Source organism: Mixia osmundae (assembly GCF_000708205.1).
Source record: "Mixia osmundae IAM 14324 unplaced genomic scaffold scaffold_8, whole genome shotgun sequence".
Lineage (NCBI taxonomy): Eukaryota > Fungi > Basidiomycota > Mixiomycetes > Mixiales > Mixiaceae > Mixia > Mixia osmundae.
The window spans coordinates 39,841-57,835 of record NW_014575556.1 but is presented as its reverse complement, the minus strand read 5'-3'; the positions used below and the strand labels follow the sequence as shown (position 1 = coordinate 57,835).

The window sequence follows — 17,995 nt, the reverse complement described above, 5'->3', positions numbered from 1 at the left end:
NGTGCCGAGCAGATAGAACAGCAGAATCCGAACGTACACTCGCTTGATGGCTTTGGGGATCGAGCGGCGGGGATTCTTGGCTTCACCAGCAGCNAGCGCCACGATCTCTGTGCCGACGTACGAGAATGCAGCTTGGATGAGGACAGACCAGAAGCCAAGGAAGCGTCCGAGCGAGCCAGCGATGCCCTCGTACTGCACGAACGCGCCGGGATCGCTCCAATAGCGGAAACCGATCTGCTTCTGTCCGGGTATGCCGCCAGCGTTGATGATGATGCCCAGGAAGATCAGACTGATGATCGTCAGGATCTTAATGGTCGAAAAAAGGAACTCTGCTTCGCCAAAGATACCTGCGCCGCCCAGATTAATACTGGCAACGACGACGAGGCCGATTGTGATCCAGACTGCGGGGCTGATATGCTCTGGTGGTATCCAGTAAGAAAACAGCACGGCTGAAGCGGCGAGTTCTGCAGGAAGCACAATGGTCCAATTGTACCTTTGTCGTGCCTGTCAGCTATCTTTACGCTCACATGCATTGCTGAGCTTACCAGTAGCCTGTGAGAGGAAAGCGTCAGCAACTGACTGGCAAAACAGAATCAGACGCGGACTGTAGCCCATGCAGATACTGAGCGCAGGATCGGCAAAACGCTTGGCGAGAGAGATGTGACCGCCAGGTAGTGGCAAGGCTGACACCATCTCGCCCAAGCAGCACATGACGGCGAGCGTGACGCTGCCCATGACAGCATAACCCAGAAAGAGGCCCACAGGTCCTCCTTCACTCAAAGCCGAGCCGGTAGCGAGAAAGAGACCAGTACCGATGACACCGCCGATGGAGATCATCTGAATGTGCCGTTGCTTGAGCTGTCGTTCCAGATGTTCGCCCTCGCTGATGTAGACCTTATGATCTCTTCTGCGATCATGTCTTGCCGGCTTGTCCTGGACTGAGATGTTATGGTCTGAGCCTTGTGAGCTTTGACCGACACCTTGGGCATATGAGCCCAAAAGCTTCGTTGATACTGATGAACAGTACTGCGGAGGGCCAGTCAATGTTGCTTGGGGAGACTGATCTGACATCATGCTCAGCAGAATGCACCCAGTGCCAAGAGGCGTATTTCGCAAGACTTCACAGACGAGCAAAGCTTTCGGGGATCCGGTCTCCCAGAGCCAGTCTTATGAATGTGCGTGTCAGCAGATGGGATAGGGATGAGATCAGGCATCAATCAGAAGGCGTGCTCGAGGATGACATGGTGACGCAATCCGAGGACGAGTCGACGCGCCGAAACGAAGAGGAGCCTACCCCGCGCAGCAACGCTGACGAGTGCCAAAGCTGACATGGAAAGCGACTTGAGCGGCAGCAGCTCGTATGCTGCCTTCAGCTCGCATCGTCAGCGGATCGAGGAACTCGCAGCAGAAATACAAAGCTGGCCAATATTGGAGCCTTGGCAGCCTCTGCCTCCCAGTCTGCACACCGTCAGCGAATCTCAGCTGCAGGAGTACTGGCAGCAGTATGAAGATGCAGAAGCAGAGATCAGTGAGATTGATCAAGGTGATCTGACCAAACTCAGAGAGCTTGCAAAGAGTAAGCCATTGCAGCAGAAAGGAGGCGTAGATGAGTGCTGACAAGTGCTTCGAGCAGCTACGTCGAGACGAGTCAAGTCGTCGCAAGATGCAGACATTGTCGAAGTGGCTCTCATGACGCTCGTCGGGCTGGACAGAGTGCTCGCGTTACTCAGACATCGACTACAATTGCTCGAGCTGGTCGATGCGCGTCTCAAGTGGGAGCATGCACTCGTACAATCAAAGCAAGAGCTCGGTGACTTTGTCAGTACGACACTACCCGCTTTTCTAACAAAGGCAAGATGGATCCCACCCACTGCCGATCAGCCAATGGCCGACGATGCGACTTTGCCGGCCAACTTGGCATCTATCAGCACGCGACTCACCACATTACAGACGAAGCAGATCCCCGCTTCCGGCGCAGCACTCGACACTCTCATTGATGCCTCTCTGGAACCTCTTCCTGATGAATTTCTCGATACACAAGACTTGCATGAAGAGGATGTGCAGGCGAAAATCACTGGCCTCGCGCCCAGCTTGACCGGTCTGCTTAACCAGCGCTTTCTTGCGCGGCGAGTCGACAACGATCTGCGCACGCTAGCATCGCATGTTATAGATGCGCAAGATCAGATACGGGCCGAGATAGAAGGCACTCCGACACTTGCTCGTGCGGGTCACTTTGAGCAGATTGCCCTCGACTTTGCCACCCAGGTCCACTTGAGCCAGCAAGCCATACAGAGTCTGCCGCTACCTCAGCATCATCTGCTCGTCGAGCTCCCTCGTCACAACGCTGCTGTGACCGCATATCTCGTTCAGCAGCACGTAGCCATCAATGATTCGGTAGACGCACTGCTTGCGCTTGTCAAACGCTACAGGCACTGTCTGACCCTCGCCGAGGCTGCTTTGCAAGCACAGTCGGATCTTCTGGGTGCCGATGCCAAATTGGTCGCAGCCATTGCGCAGCTTGAGCAGACATCGCAGCACCTGCCTGCTCTGGATGACCCCCGATGCCTGGCGAATGCTTCAGCGTTTGCAGAGCCGTTGTCAGACTGCAAATTTCTCGTAAGACAGCTTCATGTCATTCTCAAGACCGTCGATGGTGTCGTACTCGTAGGTCAGCAACGTCGAAGCGATCTGATACAAGCAAATACGAATAGTCAGGGTCGCTACGAACTTAGTCAAGCGCTTCAGAACAGCTTAACGACAAGAGATCGAGCGCAAATGCTGGTCAAAGACCATAACGCGCGTGCGCTGGCTTTGTCTGCCGCAAGCGCTCAGTGGCAGAGGGTCCTGGGCTTGCACAGCTTGTTACTCAAGATCAACGAGCAGACTGGTATAGCTTTGACACATGAGATCAACGCACCCTTGGCAGGCGCCTCAAAGCTCACCAGAGCTCCTCTCGCAATCGCTGCTTTGCCCAATGTGGCCGACCTGCGCCTCGAGACCAGCTCTGTCGCCTTTCATGCGCATCACCACCGCACGCTCGATAGGCTCAATACTCATAGGGATCATCTTGCAGCTACTCGCAATACCTGCGAGAGCGTACGAGCTCAGACTGAGTACGTGCGTCAATATCGAGAGAAAGGAGAACGGCTCGCCCATAGAATCTCGGCCGTCAGTGACCCATCAGACGAGGTCAAGGCCGACCTGCTTGTCTCGGTGCAACAGCTCAAGCAATCTGCTCATGAAGATTTGCCGCTAGTTGCTCAAGCGTATCCATCGAGACTATTCCTGCCTGTCTCCCAGGATAGTGGGTGGAACGATCTCGCGATACCACCGACGGACGATATCGGAACAGCCCTTGCCGATCGAGACAGCGCAGCAAGAGAGGCTGTCAACGAGACCACCGCACGTCTCGAGGCTGCGCTGGCCGAGCTGAATCGACAACAGGCTAGTGCTGTGCTCGCCCAGCGGCTTGACCGGCTTCTCAACTCTATGCGAGCTATCGACTTGCCTGGTCTCATTGCCACGAAAGCCTCCGATGAGCTCCCAGCTCGAAGCTCGGCTCATGAAGCCCAACAGACGCATCGGTCTTTGCGATCAGACATGCATATGCTGCTTCTGGAGGCGGACAAACATGATGATCTGTCTTCGCTAACGGAAATATTGCAGGACGTTGACGCGAAGCTTACATCTAACATAGAACGATTGGATTTACTCGCAATCTTTGGCCAGCTTACTGAACAGTGTGATGTCGACATTGGCGATTATCTCGATACTGCTGATCCAGATGGTTCTCAACCCTCAACACCTACGACCCAATCAGGTATAAGCAATGGAAATGGGCATGCGTCGACCGACAAGTCAGAGAAGCGATCTGCTGCCGAGAGACGCCTCGAGGGAGTGCGCAAGGCCTCTGAGCCCATTGCGCAAGATATTAGAGTACCTTATCAGCTGCAGCGGCTTGAAAGTGCATTAAGGGAAGCTATGCTGCTTGTCAACGCACCCCGCAACGACACGCCAGCAATCGCCGCGGTAGATATCCCGCCGGAGATAGAGCCGCAGCCCGAGCAAACCGCTGCGCAATCTCCTTCGGTGCAGCTGAAACGCGCGAGCGGCATCCCACGGCGTACTTTTACTCCGACACGTATTCCTGTTGCAGTCGCTTCACCTAAACCGCAAGAGCGGCCCAGGATACCGGTCGAGCATCGTCCATACGTAGCGGACGAATCTGCCATCGATCAAGAAGTCGGTAAAATTTTGAATAAATTAGAAACAAAGGTCAATGTCCGTCGAGTCGTCGACAATGCTTCTGAGAAGACGACACAAACTGGCCGATATCACTTTGGCGAAGATCGACGGCTGTACTTCTGCCGTATTCTCCGTGATGAGGTCGTCATGGTCAGAGTTGGAGGTGAGCGGGCTCTCCGCTCTTCTGGACTATGCTCAGATGTATCGCAGGCGGATGGCAAGAGCTCGGCATATTCCTATCAACACGATATCCTCACAATGACAGCGGTCATGCAACGCCGCTTATGCGTACTGTCGGCTCGAGCGCGGCGCCGAACATGCCCAGATTATCTGATCCTCGACGTAAAGTGAGCAGCACGACGCGTTCAGCAGACTTTGCAGCCGATCTCACGAGGAAGCTCTCTGGAGCTCATGTCAGTCAAGCCTAATGCTATAGTCACTTCATTGCATATTACTACACTACTATTTCAGTCAACAAAATGGCATCATCTTCGTCCGTAATTCGGTGGACCCGGATACGGCTGGCCATGATTGAGGATGGCCTGCGCCCGACTTGGATGTATGTATGGCTGAGCAGGACGTGCGTTGCTCTGCATCTCTTGAATCAAGCCTGGCGCGTTGGCTACAGTGCGTGTCGTTGCCGTGTTGGTCGTCAACGCAGCCGGTAGATTAGGGTTTGCCATGAAGCTTGCTTTCAGACTGCTATCAACCGCTAGCAAGCTTTGCAGGGTCGAGGGATCGTTCAGCAGACTTTCGAGTGCGGATTGGTCTAGGTTAGCGATATCGCCAGCTGAGCGCGCTTGAGGCGGAACTGGCGCGGGACTCGGCAGACCATGCGATGCCGTCTGGGGTGCCAATTGCGCGATCAAGGCCATGGCCTGATCAGCAGCGGACTGTGAAGCCACGGGACCGGGACGTGATGCAGGCACAACGGACACAGCCGGTGCGGTTGCCTCTGCTATCGGCCTCGCTTCCTCGACGGTGGCAAATTGACCTCTCGAGACGACGAAGACGCCCAGGAAGAGATCGCGCTCACGTCTCTCGCCCAAATTCTGTCTTTCCAGAAGCTCTACATATTCAGGCAGAGGATCTGTGGCAAGTAACGGGACAAGATAAAAGTCTTTGACGTTGCTGGCAGATTTCTTGGGTGGTGAGATGACGCCTACGCGCGGTTTCTTCTTGCTTCCGAAGTGCTTGATCAGATGTGCGTGATAGCGCAGGGTTTTCTCTGCCACCGGCCTTTCTGGGTATGCTGTTGATGGGCCGCTTAAGATGGGATCAAAAGCAATAACAAAAAGCTCCCGACTGGGCGCAAAGACATTTTGCACGAGGTAGTCTGTAGCCTTCTTGGTCTCGATCCGACCAGCGACGTGAAGTGTAGAAGACATGAGCTGCTTCCACGTTTCTGGTGAACTTCCAATATTCCGGCCTGCGACTTGTGACGCGCTAGCGGGGAATCCGCCGTCTTCGACTGTGATGATATCGCCTGACCATACTTTTGGCGCGTCCTTTGCACCAACAGTACGAGCGGCAGGAATCTTCACCGAAGGCGAAGGTGGCTCTGGCCTGTGGTCATCGAGTTGAAAGTCAACTTCGGCAGTACGATCCGCAGAAAAGTCGAAAGGATCAAATTGAGGCGCAGCATCATCTGGAGGTGGACTGCCTTCGGGCGTACCGCTCTCGGGCTTGAGGCCGTCAGGACCGATCTCAGGCGAGTTAGCAGCTTTTGGCCGGACGTTGCCCCAAAGCGAGTTGAGGTCAAAATTAGCCTTGCTGCTCGATGGCGTTCGATTGAGCTGAGGTGATGGCATGGCTTGACCGGTACCATCTTCATCGTCTTTCATTGGCGAATCCATCGCAGGAGTGAATTGAGAGCGTGCAAGGGGCGATTGAGAAATTCTGAGATCGCCAGGAGATTCAGGTCCGGATATGCTCTTTGACAGGGCAGGCTTTTGCAACTCGGATTGATCGTCCATCGCGCGCTTGTTGGCCTTTTCAGCGGCGACGAAGGCATCTGAGCTCCCTTCGATCGCTTCCATACCTTTGTGGGTGATCTTGGCCGAAGGCAGCTCCATGCGCTGCTTGACGCTGCCTTTCATGCTCTGAGCTCTCACGCTTTCTGCCATGGCGCGCAATTCGGCAGATTGTAAGTCGTGATCTGTGATGTTGACGAGAGCATTGGCGTCAATATCAGAGCGAGCGATCCGAGTTTTCAGGTCGGCATTCGATCTGAGATTCGAATAGAGCGTTCTGAATCGATCAATGTACTTTTGCCCGGGCACAGGGAACCCTCTCGGGTCTGTATCGCCGTAAGATTTCATGAGTTCCTTCTCGACGTGACTGGCAAAGTTACGAGCACGAGGGCAGGCTTCCTTCTTCTTTGGCTTTGAGATCTCAAGACCGGGAGGAGGTCTATCAAAGATGGGATCAAAGACCGACGCAAACTGATTCGTACATGCTTCTCGCTTGGCATTGGCAGCCTCTAGCGCTTTAGCAGTCTCCATGGTCGATGAACTCGGTCGAGCTTTGGAAGAAGAGACCTGTCGAGCCGTTTGCTTGGGTGTCGTTTTCGTACGTTCCCTGACGCGTTCTTTCGAAGCAGACACCTTTGCAAAGCGATGAGTATGTATCCTGTGCCTCTTCAAAGGAGCGCGTACCGGTGCACTCGATGTACTCTTTGTTCGCTTGTGCGGCGAGCGATTGGACTCGCCTTCTTCGTATTCCTCATCACTTTCGTTGGACTCGGACAGCTCGTCATCGCTGACGCCTTCGGGTCTTTTCGACTTGCGTTTCTTGCCCTGGGTGGCCATGGCTCTCTTTGCGCTCGAGATGCGTCTGTTGAGCTCTGGATCGTACTCGGATGAGGCATCAGAATGCACATGATCGGCAGCAGGCTCTTCATCCTCGTCGTCGTCTTTGTAACGCGGACCGGAATCGTCAGAAGCTGCGCGCTGCTTGCTGCTGGATGCTCGCTTCTTTACTGCCACATTCGAGCCTCCTCCGAGTCTGCCCTTGATGGATCTCTCTGCAGGCCAAGGAAAGCGTCAGCTCGATTCCTCGTGGTTTTGTGTGAAGACGTGGGAAATGAGGCCGGGATGGCGTCTTTGGCGGCAGCATGGTGGGCCTAGCTTGCCGGTGATAGGGATCCATGCGGTCGAGCTCGCCTGACGCCGCCTTGGGACGGTGCGAGGGAGAGAGCCTCATGGGCAGCACGAGCGAGCACGCAATTGAAAGCAAGAAGAACGAGATTGTATGAACCCATCAAGGGGCTATACAAAGTGCCCGAGTGCCATGCTAGTATACCTGCGACAGTACACCGACGTACCACTGTAGCCGTTGCTGTAGCTGGTAGCGGTTTGTTGGTGTTGCGTGTCGCACTGGTGGGTGGGAAAGAGGGAGACAGCGGAGATGGGAGAGGGGACGTACTTTGGGTGTGACCGATGTCGGCTTCCTCGCACATCTCACAGTAGAAGACCTGGATCGACTTTGCCTCTTCTTCGGTGAGTTCGAGGCATCTGAAGTGGTACCAGTTGTCGCAGCCCTCGCATTGGATCATGGGCGTCTTGTCATCTGTGCCCACTAGACCGGATCGAGCGACGGGTCAGCGCTGTTCGATCACTAGCCTGATGGTACCGAAGACTCACAGCAGATACAGTAGAGACGGTTGTCTTCATCTTGAGGTGCCTGAGCCTCTCTTTCTGGCATGACGGCCTCTTCGGATTTGGCGAGGTTCGACTTTGACCGTGGCGGGAACTTCCTTCCGCCCTTGATAGACTTGCGAGGGTGGTGCTCAGACTCTTGCAAGGGTTCGAGCGTCGCTCTGATCTTGCTCGACGGCTTTCTCTGCCTCCTCCCGCTCGTGCGTGCTCCCTCGTCGTTGCCGGTCGTCAAGGGCGAGTCTACCTCCTCTGAGACCTCTCCACTGAACGCTGTACCCGGTGTGTTCTGCCGACTGATCTGACTAGCCTCTTCCTCGTCGGTCTCCATGACAGACTGGCTATCCGCTCGCATCACTCTCTGCCTCTCCTCTGCCCTGACTCGCCCTCACAACGGCGAGCTTGATGATCTCAGGAGGTCAGGAACCAGCAGGAGATCGATCAAGACGGGAATCGACGGAGCAGTCTGACAACGAAGCAGTCTACAGTCAAGCGGTCTCGCTGCCTGTCGAGCTGACTCCTCTTTTTTTCTGCGGATGCTCTCACATGAATTCAGGCACGTGACTTCTCCGCGCTCGACCCTGTCGTCATCGCACACTGTCCCAGCTAGACTGATATACTCGCTGCACAATGTCAGCAGTAGGTCAGTCTCTGCCCCTCGCATACTCATTGACCGCAACCTGAGTGGAGTGAGAAACGACAGTGGGCTCAATCGCAGATCTCGTGCACAGCGTGTTCAGCCTTGTAGCGAACATCTTCAAGACGCTCATCTCACTCGTCGAGGATGCTGTCGGCGCAGTACTCAGTCTCATCAATAGCCTCATAGCAGCAGCAGGCGGTCTCGTCGGTTTCATCATGTGTACGTTTGCCTGTCCTGATTGCCTGGTGCACATGACCATTGCTGATGCGAGGAGGAGGAGTAGCCAACATTGTCGTGATTGCGCTATGCTTTGTCCTGTTTGCGCTCTATCAGTCCCGTGTCAACAAGAAGCCCGTCTCAAACAAGATCAAGTAAGCTGTGGGAAGCCATCAGTGTCCGTCTCAATGTTGTCACTCGTTTTGCTCACGTCTATCTATGCATGCTCTGCGCCTGCATTCTCCGCTATTCGCCCAGAAAGCAGAGCCAGAGACCATGTGGCGTCTCGAGACCGTGGCGTCGCCGCATGAGGGCCGAGCAAAGGTGGAGCGTCCGAGCTGCTGGAGATAGAGCCGTGTGACGCGCAGTGAACGATGAGTCAAAACAGCTTTCAAAGCAATTTCATGCAGGCTGGTACGTTATATTTCGACTCGGTTTGCTAGTGGGTAGCCACGAGAGGTGGACTTGAAGCGCCTGCATGCTGGACGCGGATCCTAGCGTCCTTGGGCCCTGAGACAAACGATCCGAGCCAGAGACACTAGGAGCTTGTGCGGGTTCGTGTTCGTTGTAGCATGACAGCACAGTGTTCGTCGAAGAGCTATCTGAGCTGAGATGTATGACCGCTTGCGCACCAGCTGAGGAACAGTCTTCAAGCTTCATCGGTCACCAAATCCTTCGCGACTCGACTTCGGCCTACGATCACTCTGCGCAGACATGGCGCCGCAGGTGTCTGCACAGCTGCGACAGTGGGTCAGCGATCAGCTGCTGACTCTCTTCTCGCTCTCCGATGCGACCATGATCGAATTCGTCGTCTCTTCGACCGCAAGCATCGCTCAAAAGGACAAGAAAGGCAACGGACTCGGTCAGCTTGTCGCCCTACTCTCTTCCGCCGGTCTGGAAGGCAAGGAGAGCTTCGTTGCGACACTCTACGACAGGATCAAGAAGGAAGTAGGTCCAAGACCTGCTCATACGCTCACGACGACGAGCAGTCAGGCCGTCAAATCTGACAGAGACAGGAAAGCAAGGGATGCAGTCGCTCTGCAGTCCCAGCGTTTCTCACTTCTCCTGGACGATGACAATAGTCCCGCACAGTCTGCCAAGGTCGAAGGGACTGAAACGAAGGAGGAGAGACGGGAGAGAAAGCGATTGGCGAGGGAAGACCTCAGAGCCAGGACAGGCCGTTCCGACGATTGGGAGTCTGATGAAGAAGAACGCGCAGCCAAACGACGCAAGGCAGATGAAGCCTACGCTGCTCTATCCACTCTTGCTTCCGAGAGACCGAGAGACAGCAGTCCTCGCTCACGAGCAAGTGATGAGGAGGGTCTAGACTCCCTCGATCCTGCCGAACGAGCAGAGCTCGACAGAATGGCAGACCAGAAAGATCGCGATGAGTTTGCGAGGAGGATGCGTCAGCGAGATAAGGAACGCCAGATCGAACGTCACGCAAAGATCATAGAGGACAAACTCTCGACAGAGGCAAAAGCGCGTCGCTCGCTCGCAGACGATCAAGAGGCCCGTACTGCCGCGATGCCCAGCTTGAGAGATCGTTCACGGCAAGAATATCTTATCAAACGACAAGCTCAGCAGCTCGACTTGCTCAGGCTAGAGATTGCCGACTTTGAGCGCGATATGCGCGGTCAGCGCTTGTCGAAGCGAGAGATGCGCGAACTCGAGAAGAAGAAAGAGATCCTCCGTCTGGCAGAAGAACGCGAGCGAATCGATGACGGTACGGACGGCTATGTCATGCCAACGGACTACATAGACGAGAAGGGCAAGATGGACACCAAACGAAAATCAGACCTGCTTTACAAACGATACGAAGACAACAAACGCGCAAGGGATCAAGAACAGTTCGTCACCGATCTCGATCGCTTTGAAGAGCAGCAGACCAACAATGCTATCCTCGTAGCCGGTGCAAAGGATCGCGCTGCGAAAGCTGCTCCAGAAGACGATTACGATTACGTCTTTGATGATTCTGTCAAGATTGCCTGGGTGCTCGACCAGGAGAACAAAGCGGGCGGCGATCTCAAACCGGAAGACGTTGAGCTACAAGCAAAGATCGCAGAGGCCGAGAAGCGAGGTAAATTGCTCCGCCGCCCTAAAGGCGGCTAGCTGACTTTGTCAATGCAGCAATGTCCATTGACCAAGTTCGCAAGTCGCTTCCCGTGTACGCTTGGCGAGAACAATTACTGGAAGCGATAGAGAAATATCAAGTGCTCGTTATCGAAGGCGAGACCGGCTCGGGTAAGACAACCCAGCTACCTCAATTCCTTCACGAAGCAGGCTACACGAAAGGCGGTAAGAAGGTCGGATGTACGCAACCCCGTCGAGTCGCCGCGATGAGTGTCGCTGCTCGAGTAGCAGAAGAAGTCGGATGTCGACTGGGCGATCAAGTCGGCTACAGCATCAGATTCGAAGACTGCACGAGCGATAAGACAGTGATCAAATACATGACCGACGGCATGCTGTTGCGAGAATTTCTTACAGAGCCCGATCTGGATGGCTATTCCGCCATGATCATCGACGAAGCCCACGAGCGCACGCTGTCGACTGATATCCTTCTGGCTCTCGTCAAAGACATCGCGCGCTTTAGGCCAGACTTTCGCGTTCTCATCTCCTCTGCATCGCTTAACGCTGAAAAGTTCAAAGAGTACTTTGACGGCGCGCCGATCTTTAAGATTCCTGGACGAATGTATCCTGTCGATCTGCTCTACACTCCTCAGCCGGAAGCCAACTATTTGCACGCCGCAGTCACGACAATCTTCCAGATCCATACGAGTCAACCGAAAGGCGACATTCTTGTCTTTCTGACAGGTCAGGATGAGATCGAAGCAGCGCAAGAGAATCTAGAAGAAACTGCCAGAGCGCTCAAAGACTCGATCAAGGAGCTTATGATCTGTCCCATCTACGCCAATCTGCCCACTGACATGCAAGCCAAGATCTTCGAGCCTACGCCAGAAGGAGCACGCAAGGTCGTTCTGGCTACCAATATCGCAGAGACGAGCATTACCATCGACGGCGTCGCCTATGTCATCGATCCCGGCTTCGTCAAGCAACTGAGTTACCAGCCCAAGACGGGCATGTCTTCGCTCCAAGTCGTGCCCTGCTCTCGTGCGGCTGCGTTGCAGCGTGCAGGAAGAGCAGGTCGAGTGGGACCTGGGAAATGTTTCCGACTATATACGAAGCACGCCTTCTACAATGAGCTTGACACTGACACGGTGCCCGAGATACAACGTACAAACTTGTCGCTCGTCGTGCTGCTGCTCAAGTCACTCGGGATTGACGATCTAATCGGTTTCGACTTCATCGACCCTCCGCCAGCCGACACGCTCATCCGTGCACTGGAAGTTCTCTATGCTCTCGGCGCATTGAACGATCGGGGTGAGCTCACCAAGCTCGGAAGACGCATGGCAGAGCTGCCTATGGATCCTTTCATGTCAAAGACAATCATTGCGAGCGAAAAATACCGATGTACGGAAGAGGTATTAACTATTGCTGCTATGCTCGGCGAATCATCTTCTATCTTCTATCGACCCAAACTGAAGAAGCTCGAAGCCGATCGAGCCAGGCAGAACTTTGTCAAGGGAAAAGGGGGCGATCATTTTACTTACCTTAACGTGTTCGAGGAATGGTCGAATGCCGCATTCTCGATTGCTTGGGCGTATGAGAATTTCATCCAGCCGAAATCACTCAACCGAGCACGAGATGTACGCGACCAATTGTCGGCACTTTGCGAGCGTATCGAGATTGTACCTGAAGCGAACCCTGATCCCAACGATATCACGCCGATCCAGAAGTCGTTCCTCTCGGGCTACTTCTACCACGCTGCTCGACTTAGCCGAACAGGCGATGCCTATCGGACAGTGAGGGCGGGCTCCTCGCAAACTGTCTACATTCATCCATCGTCGAGCCTATTCCAGGCTCAACCGCCAACACGCGTCATATGCTACTACGAACTCGTTTTGACCTCGAAAGAGTATGCTCGCTCCGTCATCGAGATTCCCAAGATTGAGTGGCTCCTTGAAGGTGAGCATCTCGCCGATACCTTTAGGCATTGCTGACGATCTTGCAGTCGCGCCACACGCTTTCAATGCTTCTGATTTCGAGACCGACAGACAGAAGAAGGGGCAGCCGAAGCAGACGGGCACAGCAAGATCAGGCGCGAACAACTAGCGCTGCTTTTCTGTAATGCGGACATGCATCATGCATTGGATGTCATTGGTTGCGCTAAGACTCGAGATTTCGAATTGCCCATTCAGGACAAGTCTCCATTAGCTCTGCGCAGGTCTTCGTATGATCCGATGCATCCCTTTATGGATCTTGATATGCTGAAACACGCTACAATCATTGAGACGCCGATGAACTCATAAGCTCTAGTCGTCGTTTGACATCGATGCACTCGAAAGTGGCATCACCATCGTACTGAAGCTTGCAGCTACCCTCTCGAATGACATGCACGAGGTTGTCTACTAGATATAAGCAGAGCCAACAGCCGAGCGACGGCGCTTACTTGGTAAGCAAGCAATGAACATCGGCTTAGCCACACCGGTCAAGAGGATGCTCGCAGACCGATGATAGGCGCCAACGACGATGGAAGCGAACGATATCGCATTGCAGCATGGCTCTTCTTCCGCCAACCAATTGTTTTGCAGCATGCCATATTCTCTGCAGGCCAAGTCACAGAATGGCCCGATACAGAGAAAGGAGCTCACTTGAGCGTCACTGCGAATCGTATGGTCACTTGCTCAGTGCCAGGATAATTGATCTCTTTGACGGCAGCGTAGAAGCGACCGCCATCGAACTGAAAGAAACTCAGAAAGTTTCACTAAGTGAGCATAATGACTGACGTTAATGAGCTCGGCAATGCTTCGCGACGAAGGCAGCGAAACCGTGACGAGGGTGGTTGTCATCGGTCCCATTGTAGTACTCATCCAGGTGGCACCTCCGGTACGCCAGCTACCTAGGCGACACTGGCCCGAAGCTTGAAAATAGAATTGATACACTTGGACCTTCGGCACATCGATATCAGAGATTGGCATGTCGGCAATTGTGTGAAAGGCAGCTGAACAGGTGCCATTCCTAGTCAATTTGCGACTGCAATCTCTTCGCGAGCTGGCGGCTGGACCACCGCATTCGATCCAAGCAGAGACGGTGCTGAGACTGCTGACATAGTCTGAAGCCGTGCCCAAAGAGACGTTGAAAGCCGCTTGAGCTCGGCAGCATCTTTTCCATTTCGAGTCTGCAGTATCCCACATGCCTTGATCGAATGCGCTGTTGGTCACATGAAAGCCATAATAGCCCGTGCCTTCTTTCTTGTCAACGGCATCTGGGTTAGGCAAAGGCTTGAATCCATAAGCGTTACGAGAGCGGAGATTCTTCATTCGGACAGCAGAGCGGTCTCGTGTGACCATTATCGTAGATAGGTCACCGTCAATTGTGGTAGCACCTGGACCGGTACATTTGAAGTTGGCCGTGGCTGCGTGTTAATCATAATCAGTGGTGGCTTTGTCATCGGGTGCGCGCGGAACCTCTGAGCTTATAGAGTACCGTCCTCACATCTCCTTCGTAGTCTGTCACGAGAGCAGAGTAGATCCCTTGACTGAGGAAGAGGAACAGAGGATACAGACCGAGGTTCATTTTGGCGATGACGAACAATGTCACCACGCGACTTACTGCCAGCATTGATTGCTGACACATCAGTAGCCATACGAACGGACACGTCATCGTTACAGTTAATAGAATGGGAAAGGACGATTTTAGAATGAAAAGTAAAGCCGGCAGAGATTGCTCTCATAATTCGTATGAACACGAAAACGCGCGCGTTTTGCGCAAGACGAAATTCAAAAGCCTCTGCAAGACCTTTAGCTTGACTGTAGAGCAGTCAGAAGTACCGCTCACTCCAGCAAAAATTATCCGAGAGGGGATCTGCACCCCTGAACCTTCTCCTATCAGAGGTCGGAGGGAGACGCGCTACTACTGCGCCACACGGACGTTAATCAGTCCAGCTAGATTTTGCACCCATATATTCTGACGCGCAGATTCACGGCGATTACACGGAAACAAGTTGGTTGAGTCGGTCTTACGCGGCCATTTGGCGAGCTACATAAGCAAGGCAGAGACCTCATTTGTATCGCTGTACGTCGGCCTCAAACACTGCTCACATCGATACACAGAGCAGACCGGTTTGACAAGGTCGACAGCATCAGAAGTCAAGTCCACGTCACTCGCAGCTTTGCACGCAGAGAGTAATATCCCCGGTGTATTCGGAAACCAGCGACCTCATCGATCATTCTAACAGAGAGGAGGATTATGGCACATCAAGTAGTATTGATCTCTGGCGCTAATCAAGGACTGGGCTGGTATGCGGCAAAGCAGCTGTCCAGCTTGCCAAATTGGACCGTCCTTCTGGGCTCTCGGGACATCAAGAAGGGCAACGATGCCGTAGCAAGGATCAACGAGGGTCAACCTCAGGCCAAAGTCCAAGCTATCGAGCTCGATGTCGGCTCTGACGAATCGATCGGCAAGGCTGTCGCTCAGATAACAAAGGATATCGGACAGCTCGTGGGCTCTCTTCACTCTTGTGAAACTTGACTGATTACGGATCAAAGGACGTACTCTGCAACAATGCTGGCATTGCCATCGATGGGAAAGACAGATCAATGTCAGTTCGCGACATGATGCAGCAGACTTACAATGTCAATGTTTTTGGCGCAGCGGCGCTAACGGAGGCTTGCCTGCCTCTGCTTCAAAAGGCTAGCTATCCTCGCGTCGTCAACGTCAGCTCTGGTCTGGCATCTCTCGGCAGTACATCCAACACGAGCATCAATCTGATCGGCTACAACACAAGCAAGACTGCCATGAACGGCGTCACCGTCATCCACTCCCGTAGGCTCACGGGAGGAAGAGTCATCGCTGTTTGTCCTGGCTTCAACGCTACCAATCTGAATGACCACAATGTCAATGCAGGCGATCCAGCCGAGGGCGCCAGAATCATTGTGCGCGCTATCGTGGAAGGCAAAGAAAGTGACTTGCAGACGGGGTCATACGTCAATAAATCCGGACCCATTGCTTGGTAAGCAATTGTCTGTGTATCGTGACATTCATTCTCGAAAATCGGCGACATGCATGCTGTTTGAATCTCGGATCGAGATGCGTTCGCAGTCGATGGGAAGCTCGAACAGCCACCGAGGTCCTGATCCTATACAGCTCGTGCTAATCTTGGCATTGCCATTCTACCAGCCCTTCCGGGGACAGGGCCTGTGCGGAACAGGTTGTGCATGAGGTCCAGGGCGGCTCATGCAGTCGAGGTGGTGCGCTGCAAAGTTTCAAATATGATCGCGTACCGACTACTAGTGTCTTGACGTTGGAAACGCGACCGAGTGCAACGAATAGACTGAAGCATTCTGATCGATGTAGCTGCCAGCGTCCACGAGTATCGCGACGAAGGAGTTGATGCATCAGTCACCGCTTTGCCGCGCCGTGAATCGTGAATCGCAAAGAGGCGGTACTGTACTCGAAGACCAAGATAGCCGAGCTTGCCATCTTCAGCACGTCTGACCGAGTCACTGCATGCTGCCTCAAGTGGATGCAGGACCGGCTGCAGCAATCGTTGTGATCGTGTGAGACCGATTGAGGCCACGGATCGAACGCATGAATCGATGCAGCTTTGCAAATGCGTCGCGAGCTTGTCCGGATTACGACTATATGCCGCCTCTTTCGCTTCGGGATCGACTCAACGCGTCAAGAGGAAAAGCAGCTGTATCAAAAGCGTAAGGGATCGATGGCCAATGACACCATTTCGCGTAATTCCAAAATTCGCGAGACGACGAGTTGACGACCTTTGCCGACAGCTAGCAGGCCAGAAGATGGAGGCGGCAGCGGCGGACAATGCTCGTATCATGAGCATGTATACCAAGGACAAACGAGTAGGCGAGGGAACCTATGCGACAGTGTTTGAAGGTCAGCCAGCGTCATTGTCGATGTTGAGATGCCCATCGTGCTTTGCAGGGCGTCAACTCAGCACCGGGCGAAGGATAGCGATCAAGAAGATCAAAGCAGGCCAATTCAAGGATGGCTTGGACATGTCTGCTCTCCGAGAGGTCAAGTACCTCCGCGAGCTGCGTCATCCCAACGTTATCGAAGTCAGTCCTGCCTCGCGTTCGCACAATCAGTGAATTGAGCTGAACATGCGCAGCTGCTCGACGTTTTCTCTTCAAAGGCCAATCTCAATCTCGTCCTCGAATATCTGAATGCAGATCTCGAGATGATCATCAAAGATCGCTCGCTCGTCTTTCAGTCCGGTGATATCAAATCATGGATGCTCATGACAATGAAAGGGCTCGAATTCTGCCATCGCAATTTCGTCCTGCACCGGGTACGATCTCTTTCCGTCAGTACCTACAAGCTCACCCAAGCTACAGGATATGAAACCCAACAACTTGCTCATCTCATCCGAGGGCGTCCTCAAGATTGCTGATTTTGGTCTCGCGAGGGACTACGCAGAGCCAGGCCGGCCGATGACGTCTCAGGTTGTGACGAGGCAAGGGTGACCTCGTTGATTGTGCGCTCATGCTCATCCTCTCCTCTGACAGATGGTATCGCGCGCCTGAGCTGCTGTTTGGGTCAAAGGCATATGGAGACGCCGTTGATAATTGGGCAGCTGGCTGCATCTTTGCCGAGCTCATGCTCCGCACACCCTATCTTCCCGGTGACAACGATTTCGATCAGCTGAGCAAGATCTTCCATGCGCTCGGCACGCCTACTGAGGACGATTGGCCTGTATGTCGATTGGATGCTAAATGTGCGATTCGCTCAAATGTCGGCAGGGTGTGAAACTTTTGGCTGACTTTGTACCATTCAACCCGCTCAAGAAGTCGTCACTGGCAGATCTCTTCACCGCGGCTAGCGGCGAGGCCATTGATCTGCTGACCAAATTGCTCACTCTCAACCCTACGAAACGCATCTCCGCGCGCAAGTCGCTCCGACATCCTTTTTTCTCCTCTATGCCTCGGCCGACTCATCCCGAAAAGCTGCCTAGACCTGCAGGAGTACTGCAGCCACGTGCGATACCACCCGAAGAGCTCAATGGCGCCGATCCAGTCAGTCTGCGGAAGCGCAAAGCAGGCAGGGACGACCTCGAATCTGGACAGCTCGGACGAGGCTTTGTCGGAGACGATCGACTGAAGAAGGTTGCTAAAAAGCTCGAATACGCGTAGCCGGATAGTACAGCTTCGTGCAG

The 17,995-nt window shown here is 53.8% G+C and overlaps 8 protein-coding genes across 8 annotated transcripts; 5 read left to right on the top strand and 3 right to left on the bottom strand.

The window, feature by feature from the left end:
* The first annotated feature begins 1,280 nt into the window (after nucleotides 1-1,280).
* L969DRAFT_89080 (uncharacterized protein) lies at nucleotides 1,281-4,708 on the top strand. The gene is made up of 3 exons (XM_014710966.1): nucleotides 1,281-1,576; nucleotides 1,634-4,408; nucleotides 4,456-4,708. The coding sequence occupies exons 1-3, from the start codon at nucleotides 1,330-1,332 to the stop codon at nucleotides 4,671-4,673; spliced, it is 3,240 nt and encodes a 1,079-aa protein (XP_014566452.1). The 5' UTR covers nucleotides 1,281-1,329; the 3' UTR covers nucleotides 4,674-4,708.
* L969DRAFT_550825 (uncharacterized protein) lies at nucleotides 4,664-7,297 on the bottom strand. The gene is made up of 2 exons (XM_014710965.1): nucleotides 6,903-7,297; nucleotides 4,664-6,851 (listed from the first exon to the last, which is right to left on the bottom strand). Exons 1-2 carry the CDS (start codon nucleotides 7,053-7,055, stop codon nucleotides 4,731-4,733), a joined length of 2,274 nt encoding a protein of 757 aa, XP_014566451.1. The 5' UTR covers nucleotides 7,056-7,297; the 3' UTR covers nucleotides 4,664-4,730.
* On the bottom strand, nucleotides 7,139-8,090 carry L969DRAFT_551017 (uncharacterized protein). The gene is made up of 3 exons (XM_014710964.1): nucleotides 7,890-8,090; nucleotides 7,571-7,824; nucleotides 7,139-7,270 (listed from the first exon to the last, which is right to left on the bottom strand). Exons 1-3 carry the CDS (start codon nucleotides 7,948-7,950, stop codon nucleotides 7,223-7,225), a joined length of 363 nt encoding a protein of 120 aa, XP_014566450.1. The 5' UTR covers nucleotides 7,951-8,090; the 3' UTR covers nucleotides 7,139-7,222.
* A 356-nt stretch (nucleotides 8,091-8,446) lies between these two features.
* On the top strand, nucleotides 8,447-9,076 carry L969DRAFT_64470 (uncharacterized protein). The gene is made up of 3 exons (XM_014710963.1): nucleotides 8,447-8,544; nucleotides 8,605-8,760; nucleotides 8,825-9,076. The coding sequence occupies exons 1-3, from the start codon at nucleotides 8,532-8,534 to the stop codon at nucleotides 8,914-8,916; spliced, it is 261 nt and encodes an 86-aa protein (XP_014566449.1). The 5' UTR covers nucleotides 8,447-8,531; the 3' UTR covers nucleotides 8,917-9,076.
* A 59-nt stretch (nucleotides 9,077-9,135) lies between these two features.
* On the top strand, nucleotides 9,136-12,981 carry L969DRAFT_89076 (uncharacterized protein). The gene is made up of 3 exons (XM_014710962.1): nucleotides 9,136-10,837; nucleotides 10,888-12,783; nucleotides 12,830-12,981. The coding sequence occupies exons 1-3, from the start codon at nucleotides 9,472-9,474 to the stop codon at nucleotides 12,928-12,930; spliced, it is 3,363 nt and encodes a 1,120-aa protein (XP_014566448.1). The 5' UTR covers nucleotides 9,136-9,471; the 3' UTR covers nucleotides 12,931-12,981.
* L969DRAFT_89074 (uncharacterized protein) lies at nucleotides 12,946-14,365 on the bottom strand. The gene is made up of 4 exons (XM_014710961.1): nucleotides 13,605-14,365; nucleotides 13,470-13,558; nucleotides 13,268-13,422; nucleotides 12,946-13,223 (listed from the first exon to the last, which is right to left on the bottom strand). The coding sequence occupies exons 1-4, from the start codon at nucleotides 14,166-14,168 to the stop codon at nucleotides 13,102-13,104; spliced, it is 930 nt and encodes a 309-aa protein (XP_014566447.1). The 5' UTR covers nucleotides 14,169-14,365; the 3' UTR covers nucleotides 12,946-13,101.
* A 132-nt stretch (nucleotides 14,366-14,497) lies between these two features.
* Nucleotides 14,498-15,833, top strand: L969DRAFT_95701 (uncharacterized protein; the record flags this gene model as incomplete). The annotated part of the gene is made up of 4 exons (XM_014710960.1): nucleotides 14,498-14,644; nucleotides 14,870-15,002; nucleotides 15,056-15,318; nucleotides 15,366-15,833. The coding sequence occupies 4 exons, from the start codon at nucleotides 14,498-14,500 to the stop codon at nucleotides 15,831-15,833; spliced, it is 1,011 nt and encodes a 336-aa protein (XP_014566446.1).
* Nucleotides 15,834-16,622: 789 nt separating this feature from the next.
* L969DRAFT_95699 (uncharacterized protein) lies at nucleotides 16,623-17,972 on the top strand (the record flags this gene model as incomplete). Its single annotated transcript, XM_014710959.1, has 6 exons — nucleotides 16,623-16,716; nucleotides 16,765-16,898; nucleotides 16,952-17,131; nucleotides 17,178-17,296; nucleotides 17,349-17,535; nucleotides 17,583-17,972. The coding sequence occupies 6 exons, from the start codon at nucleotides 16,623-16,625 to the stop codon at nucleotides 17,970-17,972; spliced, it is 1,104 nt and encodes a 367-aa protein (XP_014566445.1).
* Nucleotides 17,973-17,995: the final 23 nt, after the last annotated feature.